Genomic DNA, 19,702 nt, shown 5'->3' with positions numbered 1-19,702 from the left:
GTGGGACTTTGAGAAGCTGAATTTACTCATTGCAAAGACAAAGGTTGCTGCCATCATCTCCAAGTACAAATACCTTGCACCTTCTCAGCAAAGCAATCTTAACCATCTCCATCAAAGCATTCTGAATTACAGCACTGGTCACATGATCCCATTCAATTACCCTAAATTTGACACGAGTCCCACAGTTTAACAATCTTATAAGCCTCACAATTGTAACAAGTAACTAAATCTTAACAGTAACCATCCAAGGTCAGATCCATAGGTTGCAGAACATGCAACTAACCAGAACTGAAAAGGCTATTTGAACATTCAGTGGACAATTATCAATTTCAGCATCCTTCTAAAAAAAATGTCCATTACAAACCCTGTGATCTAGTTAACCAATTTGGGATGTGGCCATTTTACACTAAGGTTTCTAAGTGTGTGTCACTATCTAGAGTAAGGGATTAAACTGAAGTACTTTTAGAAATATGTCTTGTTTTCAGCAAAAGTAATTTTAATTGTATTAAATTCTGCCAAAAACCACTGCTGAACCAATGATTAGATAATCTCACTATTAAATCATGGAACTGAATTGCAAGACTACTAAAGGATTCAATAAAGAGACAACACTTTAGCACTACCGATATTTATTGAATATTAATACTTCAGCAGATTTATCAGGGTACTTGTTTAATGAACAAAGGCAGATTCAAGCCAATGACGGTCTTGCTCATTATAAATTTGATAATCACACAATGAGGAGAAAGATAAAGCTCACCAAGATTTGAAAAAAAAATGAGGATTTGACACTTGAACCCAAGTTCATAAAGCAGTCTTATTTTTTTAAAAAAAGCCCCAGAAAATTGACAACTGATCCCATTTTTCCTAAAAAATATCAAAATCCAAACCAGAAAACATTGCAACAGAAAAGCACCTCTGGGCATACAACTAATTGAGTGCAAAAAGTATATGCATTAAACAGCCCAGAATGGCACTTAACAAAAAAAAATTGCCATTTCAAAATATAAGATTAGCCTTTCCCTAGCGAGAGGCAACTTTTTCATCTGCTAAACAGGCTATTTGTCATCCACCATTCCCTTTATGTTAGTGAATCCTAATTGGAGTTTGATAAACTATTTAACTCTATTACATTGATAATTGGTACATGGAACAAAACAAGGTTAAGTGCAGTAGGGAAAGCTCACCCTTAGAGCAGCAGTCGCCCCACAATCAACATATTAAACATCCCTCAAAACATCATCCACCTTCTAAATTATGTTACTTTGCCAGGTTACAACAATGTTACATCTCTACTATGTTGCCACAATTAGTGGATGGGGCGAGGCTCAGCTCCAGAATGTTATAGCTCTGACATGAATGGAAATTTCAGATAGCATAGGTCATTTGGAGAACTCTTTTTAAGATGGTGCAACAAAATCTGATCTAAGATAGAGGAATAAGTTGACTTAAGGCCACTGTGCCATGTAGAAGCTTTGGAAGAGGCGGACCATCTTTTACACCTCCTCCTCAGTACAGACCAGTACATGATACAAAAGACAAAAGCTAGCTATTAAAAAGACGGAGAATAAATTCAATTTTAGAATGTAATGTGCGGCAATGCAACTATTGTACAAATAAAGTACAGCAATCATGAGCTTTGCAAAACCAGATGACAAATATCCTCGCGAGTCAGCGATGCTAACACAACTTGACTACAAGTCCTGTTCCGGCTTACAAATCTGCTTAAATTAGAATTGTTTATAAATCAATTAAATTTCACAAACTCTTTAACAAACAAAATTGAGAAAAACAGACACTCCTGTTTAAAACTCTTTCTGCCTCCAGTTCTTTCCCACAAACTGGAGTTGTATGAACTCACAATTTCAAAAACATTGTCCAAAAGTATGTGGACTTAAAAGTCATTACTGTGCAATATTATTTGCTGATTTTGTTCCCACCCCACCCCCATTCCCACTTAATTGCAATACTACGCTGACTGCATAGATGCATACCCAAGCAGGGACCAGTGGAATTAGTAACTCTGGCCACGACCATATTATTTAGCTGAAAGGGTTGTCAGTCACCGAACACAAACTACACCACCTACAACTATACAAAGATGTTGAACATTAAGCAAAACAACGACCTGTGGGTTCATACATCTCCAGTGTAGTATAACTGCTCCATAAAACAAAGTACACCTTGAAGTGACATCAGCTATGACATCAACTCAAACCTAAAAATAAATAAGTTTCAATTACAAAACCTAGTTAACTGATGAAGGAAGTCTTGAACAGAAACCAACTGGCATGAAAGGCTTGGAAATGCATAAAATCTCTTCTGTTTGGATGCCGAGGCTAGACTGCTTTTCTTTTTTGGAAAATGACTGAATAAATTAATCTTGGTTGCTTCAGCCAAAGCTGTAACTGTGTGGATGTAAAATATATGCAACTATAACAGCTGATAGTCTATACCATAACGGCATTTCAAGCTCATCAACTTACAGAATTAAAATCTTCATGCAGTAAGTAAATAACTAACTGATAAAAAAGGGCAGAAAATATTGGATTATGGCAAAACAAATTGTCGTCCAAAGAGGACTTTTCTTTTAAAGACACTGCGACAAAGCAATAACGGCAAGCTATAAAACTGCAATGATTATAATAAAACTACTGATACACAGCAATACAATTTAGTGTTGCCAACAGGAAATTCAACAAAACTTCTTCCATCACCAAAAATCACCCAGTTCAAACTTCACTAAACAACTAAAATTAATGAGTACCACATTTCTCTCGTAGAGCCCTACGCCTGCAGTTTACCAATTAACAATAGGGCAGGTAATTTGTTATTTAGAAATCAGCATTTTTACTGTTTCTCGGGCTTATTACACAAGGTTGTAGTACGTGGGCAGCAACATGCACTACACACAGTAAGTGCAGAAATTCAGGGCATTTGTTGTGTGATGCCAATGTTGTCAAATCATTTGCTTCAAATCAAAATCCAGGCCTCACAGGATTGCTGAAGTCCATTTGATGGAATACAAGTTGCATTTCAACTCACACAAAAGGTGTAATCTGTCAATACAAATTCTGGCACAGAAGTCTTTAGCCTCCTGTACTTTTAGTGCTATTTAAAAATAAAACAAGCCTAGTGCTATACCTTCATGTTCACTTCAGTAAAATTAAACTTTAGCAACAATGCTTAAGCGCTGACGATCATCTACAAGAGAGAACTATCTCTAGTTAAGTCAGATATTACAATTTTCCAATAGCTGTGAAAGAGGAAATAAATGTTTCACCTAGCTGCATACAGGTCAAATTACTTTTTCAAATTCAGTTAGCTAGATTTTTAAACTACTATAAATTAAGTATACAGTAATCTACTTCAGTGGTATTTTCAGTGAATGCTGTGTTCTACAGTATGTCAATACTTGGTCTATGTCGTTATATTGTGAAGTTACTGTAAGTATCTGCAACATATTAATTTGAGTTCCAGTAACAGGTAAATATGAGGCCATGTTCTAAAGTGGTTCCCATTTCATCAATTTCTCTTTTCCAATTTCTACAGATCATGTTTCAACTATGATAAAGGTGGGTTGTGATTCCTTATTGCAGCTAATGGACAAAAAAAAACACAAATCACTGCACTATCCTTCCCAATATACAAGCAGTTCTCAAATAGCAGAGCTTGGTGAACATGCCATCAGTGCATCTGAAAGGATTGCTGAAAAGTAGTTATAGAACTCAGCAGCTTAAAAAAAAAGTAATGGAGCGATAGGATTTAGTCAATGACCCACGATAAAATAGACTGAGTGCTGGAAATCTAAAGTATAAACAAGAAATTATAAGAATACACTTGCAATTTAGATAGTGCCAGGAAGAGAAAAAGTTAAGCTGTCATCGCAGGATTTTTTGTAAAGATATTCCTTCTGAAAAAAAAGTCAACTTGTTCTTTTGGATGCTAACTGAATTCTTGTGAGTACGTCTATAAATGTTGCCAGTGTTAAAAGTGTATACTGAAGCTTAACAGAAGTTTGAGATCACAAAGGAAGATCTCAGAAAGGCGCTGCTCATCTTACATTCCATCAAACAGTGCTAATTTTGCACTATAAATGCAAGTTAAATATTCCTGCTACACCTAGAATTCAGCACCTGCAGATTCAAATCCTGCCCTACATTATCTGATCCTTCAAAGCTTTGCAATATTTACTAAACTAAAACTTTACATGAACAAACCTTTTCCGGACAAAAAGTGCATAACACTGGTGCTCCTTTAGGCAAGAGCAACAACATTCATCATCTTAAGTTCTACAATAATAGCAGCCTATTAAAAGCAAAGTATAAGGTGCATGACTTGTCTAGTGATCTAGTAGGACCCTAGTTCACAGACAGTTCCATTTCATAAAATGTATGCATTGCAGTTACTGGCGCAACTGTGCTTCAGTTAAGTTTGCCAGCTCAATGAGAGCCAGAGCCCCATGCAGTCGCTCCCGTTGCTCTTGCATACGTCGGCAAGCTGCAGCATGTGGCCCATTTTTCTCCTCATCTTCATCTTCATCAGACTGTACGAACTCCAAAGGGTCCTGCTGCTCCTGGTCAGCCTTCTGTCCAGTAGTCTTTACAGGATGGGTGCGTTGTTCTCGGGTCTCCCAGTATCTAGAAGACAGAATTCAGAAAGTCAGCATTTCCAGTTTAAGATGTTTCTCGCCACATCCAACATTGGGAAATAAACCACTTTGGAAGATCTATTCTTAATCATCAATCATAGAATCCCCACAGTGCAGAAGAGGCCATTCGGTCCATTAAGTCTGCACTGACTTTTTGATACAGCATCTTTCCCAGGCCCTCTTTCCCACTGTAAGTGCAGAAATTCAGGGCATTTGTTGTGTGATGCCAGTCGTGTCAAATCATTTGCTCCAAATCAAAATCCAGGCCTCACAGGATAGCTGAAGTCCATTTGATGGAATACAAGTTGCATTTCAACTCACACAAAAGGTGTAATCTGTCAATACAAATTCTGGCACAGAAGTCTTCAGCCTCCTGTACTTTTAGTGCTATTTAAAAATAAAACAAGCCTAGCGCTATACCTTCATGTTCACTTCAGTAAAATTAAACTTTAGCTTGCCCCACACATTTCCCATGGCCAATCCATCTAACCATCTTACCTACACATCTAGTAACACTAAGGGGCAACTTAGCACGGTCAACCCACCTATCCAACATATCTCTGAATTGTGGAAGGAAACTACAGTACCTGGAGGAAGCCCAGACATGGAGAGAAGGTGCAAACTCCACTCACCCAAGGCTGGAATTGAACCCTGCCCGTGAGGCAGCAGTGCTAACCACTGTGCCAGTTTGCAATAGCAGCAGGCCTTAAATTAGTTTCTTTGGCATTATTTCATCCATACACATGTACAGCTTTCCCCAGAAATACATACCTAACAATTGGTCTTTTGAAAAGAAGCTTTGGGGAAAAAAAGCCACTTAAAATTACAACCAATCTCTCTCCACAGAATAACACAAAAGTCCACAGCAAATTCAGTGAAGAGAACTTCCTCTGTGGCATAAAAACTAATCAATTTGCTGTGTCAGTTAAGGTGAAGATAAACGGGATCACGATTTGCCAAACAGTCTTAGTAATAGATGAGCAAAAGCTAAAATTTGGGGATAAATACAGAGATCCAGAACAGAGACCAATCAGAATCCAGACACGTAGCTCTGGCAAATCAACACAATGAAGCTTAGGATATAACTCACCTTACAAACTAGATACTCAAAGTGCTCTCACTGATCCAAAATTTCACCATTTACAACATGCTCAAAGCAGTAACCAAAACCTGACTTGTTCTCCCTTCACCATTAGATCAACTACTGAGACAGTGGGTGGGATTCAGCATCCAACTGTAAGGCATCTAATTCTCAAAAGGGACAGTGCCCAGCCACCTTTCTTCTCCAAACTTCAATCTGAATCTATGGATTTGTTTCCGGAGTGAATAATTGGATATTTTAGCAACACGTGGTAATAATAGATTATTAGTTGATACACTGAAAATAAAAATAAACCTTTTTCCAGAAGATATTCTTTCTAAACATACTCACTTTGCCAGCCATTCTGCAACAGCCTTGTTGTCTGCAGCCTGTGTTTTGTTAGCTCCATTGGACACTTCATCTCTCCGTAAACGTGCGTAAGGATGTTTGGTGCAGTGGCGGTTAGCATGTGTAAACCTGCTTCCACAGCCTGCGCAGAAAACCAGTGATGTTACGCCACTTTTCTCATATAAACTGCACCGCTCTTTAACAACTTAATTCAGAGGAAATGATTCCCAGAGCTAACACTACCTTAATCCAACTCTCAATAGTTGAAACAACATTCAAGATCTGATGCAATCAACTTACATTTCATTTGCAGCAGCTCTACACTCCAAGAGCCAAGCTGTAGTCTGTGCCCTGGGAGAGCAGGTGCTCAGCTAACAGAGGAAGTGCTGAATTAAGCAATAGGCTCTGTACAAGTTTCCTTCTGGCTTGCAATTCCCTGCGTCTCTGTTTCCAATACTAGCACCCACATCCTGTGCAAGCCTCACTAACACCCCAACCCCTCCCCTTCATGCCATCAGATTCTAAATATCTTCAGTCCTAGAATGATTTTGCTTGTGTTTGCAGAATTGCCTCATTTGCAAAAATGACAGTGAACATAAATGCATCAACGCCTTAGTGAGAGATGCTCCAATCTGTACATTACACCCTCCTCATTCCATATCATAAACACTGACCACCCCCCAATTAAGAGACACAAGATGCTCAGCATACATCAAGTGAAAACCTAAAGATCTGGCTTTGCTGCTAGAGACTGGGAAAAAGGAGTTTGATAACTTACCAGTTTCAGAGCAAACGAATGGTTTTTCCCCAGTGTGAAGGCGCTGATGAGTTTTTAGCTGCCCGCTCTGAACAAATGCTTTCCCGCAGTTTGGGTAGTCGCATAAATAAGGTCTTTCACCTAAAAGGAAGTCACAATAATAGAAATAATTGAAAAAATAGAATTCTTCTCCAATAGCTCAAGATTCAGTATTAAGATTTGCAAGTATATGACTTAAAACTGCACCTGCAGGAATTATACAACTAATATTCTTATTTAACCATTGACCAAACTAAGGAAAAAACCTTTACAATATTTAAGTACATGAGAATCTAAAATTACAGCAAATAGTTAATCATCTGAAGCAAATACTACGCACTAAAATAGCTATTCTGCCTATACCCAGTTATTATTCAGTTTAAGCAAACAAAATGTGAGTGATTAAGGTTGGAATCCTGCTTTGTACACATCCCTTTAGTGCAATATTCTCAGTTGGTGCTAATGACTAAATTTGGGGCAGGTCTCAATTCTACATGGAGTCAAAAGGGGTTAAAGTGAGGTCATCACAAAAAGAAATGTCCAGATGTTTTTTATTGTCTCATGAAACGAGAATAGCTATTTTTATTGCAAGTTAATTGATCAACCTCCACTTAGAAGTTGAAATTTGTTCAGTTATGCAAATATCCAATGTTATGATAATTGTCACACATCCAAATTTACATGTATTTAAAAGCCAATCATTTCCAATTTAGAAAATCTTCAAAAAAAAAGCCCATAACTTCCTGGTTTCCCAGCATTGCGGGGTGGTGTGGGGGGACCGCCAAATCCACACTAGGGAATCCTACCACAAGTGCTAACTTCCCCTGGGCAATTGTGCAGGTCAAGGAACCATCCAACAACTTTGGGTGGTTTGGCCAGTTTTGCCCTGTCAACCACTCGAACAGTTAGAAGGGAGAAAAAGAAAACACCACTTCTAACTCCAGGGGAACTATCTAAGCACCCAGACCCAGCCTCTCATGGGGCACCGCCCACACACATGCCCTGTCCCCCACCTCCCCCTCACCAGGGACACCCACCATAGCAGCACAGTCCCTTCCCCCTACTGCTTCTTCCTGGTAAACCACTTAGCAGTGAAATTTACCCGTTCCCTTTAAACATCCTTCTTCTGAACGGCATAGTAGCACAGTGGTTAGCACTGCTGCTTCACAGTTTCAGGGACCTGGGTTCGATTCCCGGCTTGGGTCACTGTCTGTGTGGAGTTTGCACATTCTCCTCGTGTCTGTGTGGGTTTCCTCCAGGTGCTCCGGTTTCCTCCCACAGTCCAAAGATGTGTGGGTTAAGTTGATTGACCATGCTAAAATTGCCCTTAGTATCCTGAGATGCGTAGGTTAGAGGGATTAGTGGGTAAATACGTAGAGATGTAGGGGTAGAGCCTGGGTGGGATTGTAGCCAGTGCAGACTCTGAATGGCCTATTTTTGTACTGTAGGGTTTCTATGATTTCTACATTCCTTTACAGCAGCTGCTTCCATATAAAAGGGGAGTGTCTCGTCTATCCATATAACTTACGAATTCTGCTAAGAATGTCAACCTGGATATGCAGGCAAGAATAAGCAATGACTCTGGTTAATAATAGGTGCACGGTCAGAAACAAAGCTAAATGATCCAATAAGTTTATCACTCTGAAATCGATAACAGTTTAAAGTAAAACTTTGAAGAAAATTAAGAAAAACCGCATGAAAGTCAAAATGGAAAATAAAAGTTCTGCAATGTCTTCTGCTGTTTACATTGATTATTCCAGGAAAATGGCTACCAAGTTATGGGCTGATGATATAACAAGCTGCAAAAACTAAAATCTTCTATTCTACTGGAAGGCTTAATTTAAGAATGAATTGTGCAAAAACAGATCACCTGTATTAAGCAAGGACTGTGGTAACCTTCATGTGCTACCCATCTAAAAGTTTGACATCTTACCAGTGTGTGTTCTCTTGTGAGCTTGTAAGGATTTCTCGCGAGGAAACACTCGGTTACAAATATTACAGCGGATTCTGCTCGAGGAGTGTTCACCCTCGTTTATCAGATCACGGATGAGCTCTGCTCTTGGCCGGCCACGTCTGGTCCCATCCTGAAATATGGCACCCCGATTTAAATTAATAACTTACTCTCTCATTAATATCAGAGGCACATAGCATTGGTTGACGGTTGGTACAATAGACAAGATTGTGAACTGTTCTGCCAAAATCTTCCACGTGAACCCCTGATGCTTTCTTGAAAACAAATTGAGAACATTTTTCAGAATTCTCCAAACCAAGCTGAGGAATCCAGTTAGTTTCTCAGAGTCCAGCATAGAAAGCACACTCTCTCCCCTCTTAAGACTCAAGCCACTTACAAAGCTCAGGGAGTTCTGCCAAAGTTGGCAAGGTGGAATTCTTCAGCACTGCCCTCAACCGTTTGTAGTGATAATAGTGGGCTTAAAACCACATAGCTCAACAGTTCTCACTGCTTGTTCAACCTCCTATCTTGAAGTGTAGTGGAGTCGAATGGGGAGAATGGTTGTCATGATGTGGGTATGCCGGCGTTGGACTGGCGTAAACACAGTAAAAAGTCTGACAACACCAGGTTTTAGTCCAACCTATTTATTTGATAATATATAGGTTGGACTAAAACCTGGTGTTGTCAGACTTTTTACTGTGAGAATGGTTGTCCCCAGTAATATCTACTAACAATCATGTCTACAGCAGCAGAGGCCCTAACTTTCAGAATTCAGCCCCTAAATGTGCAAATTTTCCTTTAGGACAGTCCTGAAAACCCACTGTTTCCTGTCTTGTTCCTTGGCTCGATACCAGCTTTGTTTTTAAGACGTTTTAATATAGAAACATAGAACCCCTACAGTGCAGAAGCCATTCGGCCCATTGAACCTGCTCCGACAACAATTCCACCAAGGCCCTATCCCCATAACCCCAGATATTTACCCTGCTAATTTCCCTGAAAGCAAGGGGCAATTTAGTATGGCCAATTAACCTAACCCGCACATCTTTGGACAGCAGGAGAAAACCAGAGCATCCAGTGGAAACCCACATAGACACAGAGAGAATGTGCAAATTCCACACAGACAGTGACATAAGCAAAGAACAAAGAACAAAATCAGCCCGGGAAACAGGCCCTTCGGCCCAACAAGCCCGCGCCACCATCTCAACACCACCAGTTACTCCTTACGGGTTTACCCTTTACCATATAACTCCCCCCTACATTATTCCGGCCAAAATGCATCACCTCACATTTATCCGGATTAAACTCCATTTGCCATGTATCTGCCCAATCAACCAGCCTACCAATATCCCACTGTATTGCCAGACACTGCTCCTCACTGCCCGCCAATCCAGCCATCTTGGTGTCATCAGCAAATTTGCTGATCACACCACCTACTCCCTCTTCCAAATCATTTATATACGCTACAAAGAGAAGAGGTCCCAGTACTGAGCCCTGCGGCTCACCACTAGTGACAGATCTCCAGCTAGAAAAGGCCCCTCCACTCCTACTCTCTGACTCCTCTTTGCAAGCCAGTTCTCTACCCATCTGGATACCTGACCACATATCCCATGAGCTTTAATCTTCTGTGCCAACCTACCATGAGGGACTTTGTCAAACGCCTTACTGAAATCCATATAGACGACATCAACAGCTCGTCCTTCGTCGACCGTTTTTGTCACCTCCTCAAAGAATTCTACCAGATTAAGCCAGGAATTGAACCAGATCCCTGTGCCACCCCAACTATATTATACTTCTAAGTTGTTGTTGCTGTCATCCAACTGGGCACAACAACAAGCCAGTGATACCTGACCAATCAAGTAACAATGACCTGAAACATTGTGAACCCATTCAGATAGTCTGCCAGGCAGGGCTTACAACCTTTTAATCAGAGACATCATCTTAGTGCCAAAAGAAACCCTGGAGACTATTTCCTACTCCTTCCTATTCTAAAGGGGATTAGTGAGTAAATGGTCAGCATGTATTTGAGGGCTACAAGACAGGCACCAGCTGCGCAGCGAACAGCACAACTTGGCTTACAATGTAGGAGTACAAAGCCATCCTGGTTAGAGCATACACCCAATAAAACCATAGCTCCTGCACTTGTAGCTGCAGACTCAGAAGTAGCTGCCTAACCCTACAACAAACTGTTGGTAGGCAACTATAAAGTCATATAGAGGTTTACAGCACGGAAACAGGCCCTTCGGTCCAACTTGTCCATGCCGCCCCTTTCTTTAACCCCTAAGCTAGTCCCAATTGCCCACATTTGGCCCATATCCCTCTATGCCCATCTTACCCATGTAATTGTCTAAGCGCTTTTTAAAAGACAAAATTGTACCCCCCTCTACTACTATTTCTGGCAACTTGTTCCAGACATTCATCACCCTCTGTGTGAAAAAAACTGCCCCTCTGGACCTTTTTGAATCTCTCCCCTCCCACCTTAAACTATGCCCTCTAGTTTTAGAACTAAAACTACAGTTGGAGGGTTTGACACAGGAACTATTTTTTAAATCCTGCGTGTGTGTGGCACCATTTGTGAATCAGATTGCTCATCTTTTTTAAATAAAAATCACCCCGCTGTGACCATCAGAATAAAAATCACCCCACTGTGACCATCAGGTATGTCCGAAAGGGAGCAGCTGGGTAAGTGTTGCAGGCAGACACGGAGAGGAGGGGATGAGAGGGTCTCTTTAAACAAGTCAGCGGGAGGAAGCTGCCTGCTTCTTTTGGCGCGCTGGAGGTTTGACAAGGTCTCCAGGAAGTGATTTCATTCATTTGAATCGCTCAGTAAATGCATCAGCAGCAAGGGCGGCGGGAAAGTAACTGGAGCCGGGTTTAAATGTGTAAACTGGCGGCGGGGAGAGGGAGTGTTGAAGCAGGGTATGGGTGTAAAGGGCAGTCGCGGAGTGAAGCTGCCCCCTGGGCACTGCCACTCTTGTTTATTGCCTCCTCCATTACACCTCCTGTACACACACACTGAAAATAGGCGCCAAGAGCAGCCGGACAAACTCCACAGTTACAGCCCGCCCGCTCTAAAAACACACCCTTTAAACTCCAACTATTCAAAACTGTTCCCTTTCTTCGAACAAGAAATCCCTTAAATCGAAAACATTCAGATCGCGGTGCAGAATTTAAACTTAAGCAATATTTTCTTTTAAAAAAAATTAAAAAGCAAAGTCTGCTGGAGTCTGTTTCACTCCCTATCCCGGCGGTAATCAACTGCTGTCTGTTGCGGCTTTTTTTTAAATATGCGTCGGTGGGGGGGTAGGGGGAACTGCTCCTGCCGATCTTCACTCACCGACCGACCTGTGAAAGATGATCCAGTTCCCGGTGCAGAGCGGCCGCTGTCCCACACTGGGCTTCCCTGGCGCCGGAGCCGGTGAACGGGGCACCGGGGCTGAGGGTGACATTGTGGGCGTTCTCGCCCCAGCGCCACGGGTACACCATGAAGTCACTGAAGCCAGGGCTGGTGGGGCTCAAGTCCAGGCGCTTGGGTTTAATCGGGGTGGTCTTAATGACCGACACACGCCGGGGAGAGCCGCCGGCCACCTGGTTCTCCGCCATGGCAGGGAAGGGCACCCCGCAAGCAGAGGCGGGCGAGACGGTGGGAATGAAATAAAGCGGCGGGGCAGCTAGCGGCCGCTCCGACACAAACTCCCGCGTTTGAGCATTTCCCGCCTTTTCTGCGGAGACCAACCGAACGCGGCGACGTCACAATGCCTGATTGACAGCCCCATTCATGGTTTGGAACGTCCAGCCTCAGCCAATTAGCAGCCGGGCTTTTACCCGCCGGAATCCGCCGTCCCCCCCTCCCCCTGCAAAGGAGCCGCCGGCTTGTGTTCCTTTCTGGTTAAAGAGACAAGAGAGGCGTTGGCTGAATGCCGCGTTATGCAAATAATATTGTGCATCTGCTCGGGGTTGGGCGTGCGTAATAGATAGCAAGAAGTTTCACAACACCAGGTTAAAGTCCAACAGGTTTATTTGGTAGCAAATGCAACTAGTTTTCGGAACTGGCTGTAGTTCCGAAAGTTAGTGGCGTTTGCTACAAATAAACTGGCCCTTCCAGTTCCGAAAGCCAATGGCCTTTGCTATTAAATAAACCTATTGGCCTTTAACCTGGTATTGTGAGACTTCTTACTGTGTTTACCCCAGTCCAATGCCAGCATCTCCACATCATGCATAATAGGTACATAGTGTGTTTATGTGATCCTTGTCCACACAAAGCCCAATACTGTGCTTCTGGCACTATGCTTATTTATAGACAAGTCTTAATAAAAACAACAAAAATGCTGCATAAACTCAGCAGCTCTGGCAGTGCCTGTGCTGAGATAACAGAGATAACAGCATTTCAAATCCACGCAACACTTCTACAGATTTGCAGGGAATTTTCACAGCAATTTCATTGCCGTGTTAATGTAAGCCTAATTGTGACGCTAATAAATAAACTTTAAATAGTGTCTGTGTGGAGATAGTAACATGGATAACAACGTTTCGAAATCATACGACTCTTCTACAGTTCTGCAGTCTGTTCAGAGTTAGTAATAGAAATAATGTTTCGAATCCATACGACCCTCCTAACAGCTGCTGAGTTCATCCAGCATTTTCTGTTTTTCTTTTCTCAATTTCAGGTTTCCAACATCCACAGTATTTTACTTTTAATTCCAGAAGTCTTATTTTGATGTTATAGCTTAACAGGCCAAAGTCATCCTGGAAAACTAAAGGACTGTTAATGAGCAGGTCAGTCAGCAGGTGCAGAGAACTGAGAATTGTGCTGAGTCGCAAATTTGCTGAATTTGTTGGTTGTTTTGTATCAGACTGATCAACTTTTATAAATAAGATGGTAGCCATGATGTGGAGATGCCAGCATTGGACTGGGGTGGGCACAATTAAGTCTCACAATACCAGGTTAAAGCACGGCACTCTGAAAGCTTGTAATTCCAAATAAACCAATCGAACTTTAACCTAATATTGTGAGACTTCTTACTATAAATAAGAGGCACTTTCAGCCTGGGATGATAGAGGTACTATTCACTGTGAGAGTGGGTGGGCTGGATGGATAATAATGGAGGAAATCAAGTAAAACTTACAACCTATAAACATAGTGTAAGGGTTCAAAAGAGTCATAATGAACTCAAAACATTAACCCTGTTTCTTTCTCCACACACGCTGCCAGACCTGTAGAGCTTATCAGCATTTTGTTTTTATTTCAGATCAGTTTATTACAATGTGTGTCATTGAGTCACAACATTATAATCTCTCTGCTGGTCAAACGCTCTTGCAGTCCCTTTTGAATCATTCAAACTCATCCCGGAAACTACCTGGATCAATTTCCCCCAGATTGCCCCAGAGATATGAGACAAATAGTCAAAATAATGGACAATACCTGAAATGTAAGGATAGTTAGTGGCCCTGGCTGGTTGCCCTGTAAAAGCAGCATCTTACCTGTAATCTCACTGCTATTTTTAAGAACTTTCTAGATTTGCACATTAATTGGCCATTAAATTTGCTGCAACCGCCCCTGTTAACAGCATAGGTACACTTTTAACAATGTGATAATCTTTAATGAAATGCCTTTCAACCTGTCTGTCCCAGAAAGGAAAGTGTCATGTCTTCTGGTTCCAATAAATTAGAAATAATCACACTTTCGGATTCAAAGTAGTGCACTTTTGTTGAGCGTACTTCTTTCGGATTCCATGATGGACTGATAGATTGACATGTTGTTACTTGGCACATGTCTGCAGTGCTACAGCGAACGTGACACCCCGAGTTATATATTCACATGCGGCAGGATTTTTTTTGGATGATGGGGTCTCCTGCTTCGCCACCAGAGGAGTCAACAAGGAACACACTTGCGGCCATTTGATGCTCAATGAGGCATTGATTTCTTAAGATCGAGCCTTCACCCACATCTAGGGAGGAAATGCTACCATAGAGAGCTTCATATTAAATATTCAATATTCAAATCCTCGACTAAGGACCATTTTTGCTGGTGGTAAATCCATGCTCTACCAAGTGGGAGGCTGCCAGCTGAATGCAGGCAGCCTCCCTGCAGCAGCCTAGAGAAGAAATGTTTATTCATAGAGAGGGCCAGAATCAGGGGAGCCAGTTTCTGTGGCTCAGTGATTGTAGGTATGTACCCCTTTATCTGGTGTCCCAAAATCCAGAAGGACCCGAAAACTAGCTGTTCTCGAAGCTGGTGCTTTGGGTAGAAATTTGAGTAAAATAATTTTATTGTTTATTTTTCATACTTTACTTTATATATGATAAGTATGTTCTCGGCCTAGGACCCAAAATCCGTAAAATCCCCAAATCCGGTACACATCTAATCCTGAGCTTCCCAATATGGGGCTCGGTATCTGCACCTCAATGTAATTTCCCCTCCCTCGATGTAATGTTTGAATTGTTTTCTACCTGGTGTAAGCTGCATGGCCTCTGATGAGTTGCTGGCTGATCAGATTGGTCAGCAGCACTCTGAGAGGAGACTTCTTCCCAAGTAAGAGGCGCAAGTCCCGTCTCCAGCTAATTAATGCCCCACAGGGGGGCTGCTGACATAAATAGTGGGTGGGAAACTTCACCATCTGAAAAATCCTGCCCAACGTATCATATGATAGACTTGATAGTTAAATTAGAACCCAGGGGATTGGAATGTTATTGGCAGGGTGTTATCATAATATCCAATTACAAACTTAGCTAAGTGGCAAAAGTGGTTTGTTTTTCAGACAGAAGGAAGTATAGGGTGGTATTCACCACTTGCTGGTGTTGTAACCATTGCTCTTTTGGTTAACTGGACTTGGATGAGAGGGTATAATTTGAAAATAAACAGATGGCGTGAAATTCAGAAGTGTAGTATCAATGAGGAACATAGTAACAGCCTATAGGAGGACACAGACAGAAAGGTGAAATGGAACCCACAGAGGAAGAATGATGCCAGTCAATTTGGCACAATTTTAAAAGGAATTCAAGAACAGAGAAAAATGAGGCATTACGTGCAAATCTTTGAAGATAATATGACAAGTTCATAAGGAAGCTTTTTTTAAAAAAAACATGGAATTTGTGGCTTTATTAATAATGGCTTAGAATAGAATGACAAGTAAGAAATGCAGAAACTTTTCAAAATATCTCAGCTGAAGTCCTGAGTTAATTCTGCGTACCATACTTTACAAATGATGTCAAGGCCTTGGAGAGGCCTTATTTTCCAAACGTCACTGGATTCCGGGGAAGTGCCGGAAGATTGGAAAATGGCTAATGTTACGCCGTTGTTTAAGAAGGGTGCCAGGCAAAAGGCAGGGAATTATAGGCCAGTTAGTTTAACGTCTGTTGTAGGTAAAATGTTAGAATCTGTGATCAAGGAGAAAATAGCGAGGCATCTTGAGGAGAATTGTTTCATAGAGCAGACACAGCACGGTTTCGTTAAGGGGAAGTCGTGTCTGACGGATTTATTGGAGTTCTATGAGGATGTGTCTAGGCTGGTGGATAGAGGAGAGCCGGTGGATGTGGTCTTTCTTGATTTTCAGAAGGCGTTTGATAAGGTGCCTCACAAGAGGTTATTACAGAAGGTCAGGGGGCATGGAGTTGGGGGTAGGGTGTTAGCATGGATAGAGGATTGGCTATCAAATAGGAAGCAGAGAGTGGGGGTCAATGGGTGCTATTCGGATTGGCAGTTGGTGACTAATGGAGTGCCCCAGGGGTCGGTGCTGGGGCCTCAGCTATTTACCATTTATATAGATGATCTGGAGTAGGGAACCGAGTGTATGGTGTCGAAATTTGCTGATGACACCAAGATTGGTGGAACGGCAAATTGTGCGGAGGGTGTGGAGAGTCTACAGAAGGATCTAGATAGGCTGGGCGAATGGGCCAGGAACTGGCAAATGGAATTTAATGTTGGCAGATGTGAGGTTGTCCACTTTGGTAGGAGTAATGGTAGGAAGGACTATTACTTACGTGGCGAAAAACTGCAGCAGGCGACGGTGCAGAGGGACCTTGGGGTCCTTGTGCATGAGTCGCAAAAACCCAGCCTGCAGGTGCAGCAAGTGGTCAGGAAGGCAAATGGGATGCTGGTCTTCATAGTGAGGGGGATTGAATATAAAAGTAAGGAGGTTTTGCTGCAGCTGTACAGGGCACTGGTGAGACCGCAGATGGAGTACTGTGTGCAGTTTTGGTCGCCGCACTTACGCAAGGATATTTTGGCCTTGGAGGGAGTGCAGAGGAGGTTTACTAGGCTGATGCCGGAGTTGAGGGGGTTGAGCTATGAGGAGAGGCTGAATAAACTAGGCTTGTACTCGTTAGAGTTTAGAAGAATGAGGGGAGATCTCATTGAGACATATAAGATGATGAATGGGATGAATAGGATAGAGGTGGAGAGGTTCTTCCTGCTCAGAAAGGACAGTAGGATTAGAGGGCACAGCCTCAAGATAAAGGGGGGGCGGTTAAGAACGGAGCTGAGGAAGAACTTCTTCACTCAAAGGGTGGTGAATCTCTGGAATTCTCTGCCCGTTGAAGTGGTGAAGGCTGCCTTGCTAAATATTTTTAAGACGCGGGTTGATAGGTTTTTGATAGGCAAGGGGATTAAGGGTTATGGGGAGAGGGCGGGAATGTGGAACTGAGCCACGACAGATCAGCCATGATCTTATTGAATGGCGGGGCAGGCTCGAGGGGCTAGATGGCCTACTCCTGCTCCTATTTCTTATGTTCTTATGTTCTTATGAGAGGCGCAGTGGAGGTTTACTACAATGGTACTAAGAATGAAAGACTACTGTTATGTGAAGGGATAGGTAAAGGCATCATTATTCTCATTGCAGCAGAGTAGGTAAACAGTACATTTAATGGAGATATACTAAACAATGAAACATAACAACAATTTGCATTAATGTAGCACATTTAATTGAATGAAACATTCCCAGGTACTCCATAGGCTATAGGCCCCCGAATAATGATCTGGAGGTGGGGCGGGCTGTTAACGCGCAAATAAGTGCGGCGTGCAGGAATGGGACGGCCGTAGTTATGGGGGATTTCAATCTGCATATTGATTGGTCGACCCATGTTGGACGCGGTGGGCTCGAGGAGGAGTTCTTGGAATGCTGCCGGGATAGTTTCCTGGAACAGTGCATGTTGGAGCCGACGAGGGAGAGAGCTATCTTGGATCTCGTGCTATGTAATGAGGCGGGTAGAATTAGGGACCTTGCGGTGAAGGATTCTCTTGGGGAGAGTGATCGTTGTATGGTGGAGTTTCTGGTGCAGATGGAGGAGGAGAAAGTGGGTTCCCGGACACGCATACTTTGTTTGAATAGAGGGAGTACGGTAGGATGAGAGAAGAATTGGCGAATGTTGACTGGGGGAGCGCGTTGGAGGGAGGGTCTGCTGAGGAGCAGTGGAGGATCTTTAAGGAGATCTTTCTTGGTGCTCAGCGGAAATTTATTCCAATGGTCAAAAAGGACAGTAGGAGGAGAGGTAATAAGCCGTGGATAACGAAGGAGGTGAAGGAAAGTGTTAAATTAAAAGCGGAGGAATTTAGAGTAGCTAAGAGTAGTGGGCGAGAAGAGGATTGGGAGAGGTTTAAATGTCAACAAAGATTGACAAAGAAGTTGATAAAGAAGGGTAGGAGAAACTATGAAGCTGGGCTAGCGCTTAATATAAAAAAGGATAGCAAGAGTTTTTATAAATATATAAAAAGGAAGAGGCTGGCTAGGGTGAACGTTGGTCCTTTAGAGGATGAGAAAGGGGACCTAGTGGTAGGGGATGGGGATATGGCTAAGGTATTGAATAACTTTTTTGTTTCTGTCTTCACGGAGGAGGACGTGAATAATTTGCCGGGTGTTAGCGATGGAAAGGTGGTAGGACTGGAGGGTCTCAATGACATTACTGTTACTAGAGAGGCGGTGCTCGACAGACTGGAGGGGCTGATTGTGGACAAGTCCCCAGGACCGGATGGAATGCATCCGAGGGTTCTGAAAGAAATGGCGGAGGTTATAGTGGATGCCTTGGTGGTTATTTTCCAGACATCGCTGGATTCCGGGGAAGTGCCGGAAGATTGGAAAACGGCTAATGTTACGCCATTGTTTAAGAAGGGTGCCAGGCAAAAGGGGGGGAATTATAGGCCGGTTAGTTTAACGTCTGTGGTAGGTAAAGTGTTAGAATCCGTCATTAAGGAGGAAATTGCGAGGCATCTTGAAGGCAATTGCTTGATAGAGCGGACGCAGCATGGTTTCATTAAAGGGAAGTCGTGCCTGACAAATTTACTGGAGTTCTATGAGGATGTGTCTCGGGCGGTGGATGGAGGAGAGCCGGTGGATGTGGTCTTTCTGGATTTTCAGAAGGCGTTTGACAAAGTACCTCACAAGAGGTTATTGCAGAAGGTCGAGGGACATGGAGTTGGGGGTAGGGTGTTAGCGTGGATAGAGGATTGGTTGTCAAATAGGATGCAGAGAGTGGGGGTCAACGGGTGCTATTCGGATTGGCGGTTGGTGACTAGTGGAGTGCCCCAGGGGTCGGTGCTGGGGCCTCAGCTTTTTACCATTTATATAGATGATCTGGAGGAGGGAACCGAGTGTAGGGTGTCGAAATTTGCTGATGACACCAAGATTGGTGGAACGGCAAATTGTGCGGAGGGTGTGGAGAGTCTGCAGAAGGATCTAGATATGCTGGGCGAATGGGCCAGGAAATGGCAAATGGAATTTAATGTTGGCAAGTGTGAGGTGGTCCACTTTGGTAGGAAGAATGGTAGGAAGGACTATTATTTACGTGGCGAAAAACTGCAGCAGGCGACGGTGCAGAGGGACCTCGGGGTCCTTGTGCATGAGTCGCAAAAACCCAGCTTGCAGGTGCAACAGGTGGTCAGGAAGG

The 19,702-nt window shown here is 42.8% G+C and overlaps 1 protein-coding gene across 1 annotated transcript; it reads right to left on the bottom strand.

Annotated features, from left to right (window-relative positions):
* Positions 1-1,952: 1,952 nt before the first annotated feature.
* On the bottom strand, positions 1,953-12,473 carry znf367 (zinc finger protein 367). The gene is made up of 5 exons (XM_080188782.1): positions 12,170-12,473; positions 8,810-8,960; positions 6,859-6,978; positions 6,084-6,222; positions 1,953-4,640 (listed from the first exon to the last, which is right to left on the bottom strand). The coding sequence occupies exons 1-5, from the start codon at positions 12,425-12,427 to the stop codon at positions 4,406-4,408; spliced, it is 903 nt and encodes a 300-aa protein (XP_080044908.1). The 5' UTR covers positions 12,428-12,473; the 3' UTR covers positions 1,953-4,405.
* Between the last annotated feature and the right edge of the window lie 7,229 nt (positions 12,474-19,702).

This window comes from Carcharhinus amblyrhynchos, chromosome 5, assembly GCF_965287045.1.
Source record: "Carcharhinus amblyrhynchos chromosome 5, sCarAmb.v2.hapA, whole genome shotgun sequence".
Lineage (NCBI taxonomy): Eukaryota > Metazoa > Chordata > Chondrichthyes > Carcharhiniformes > Carcharhinidae > Carcharhinus > Carcharhinus amblyrhynchos.
Note: the sequence above shows the minus strand (reverse complement) of the source record. Positions and strands in the feature narration are given on the sequence as shown.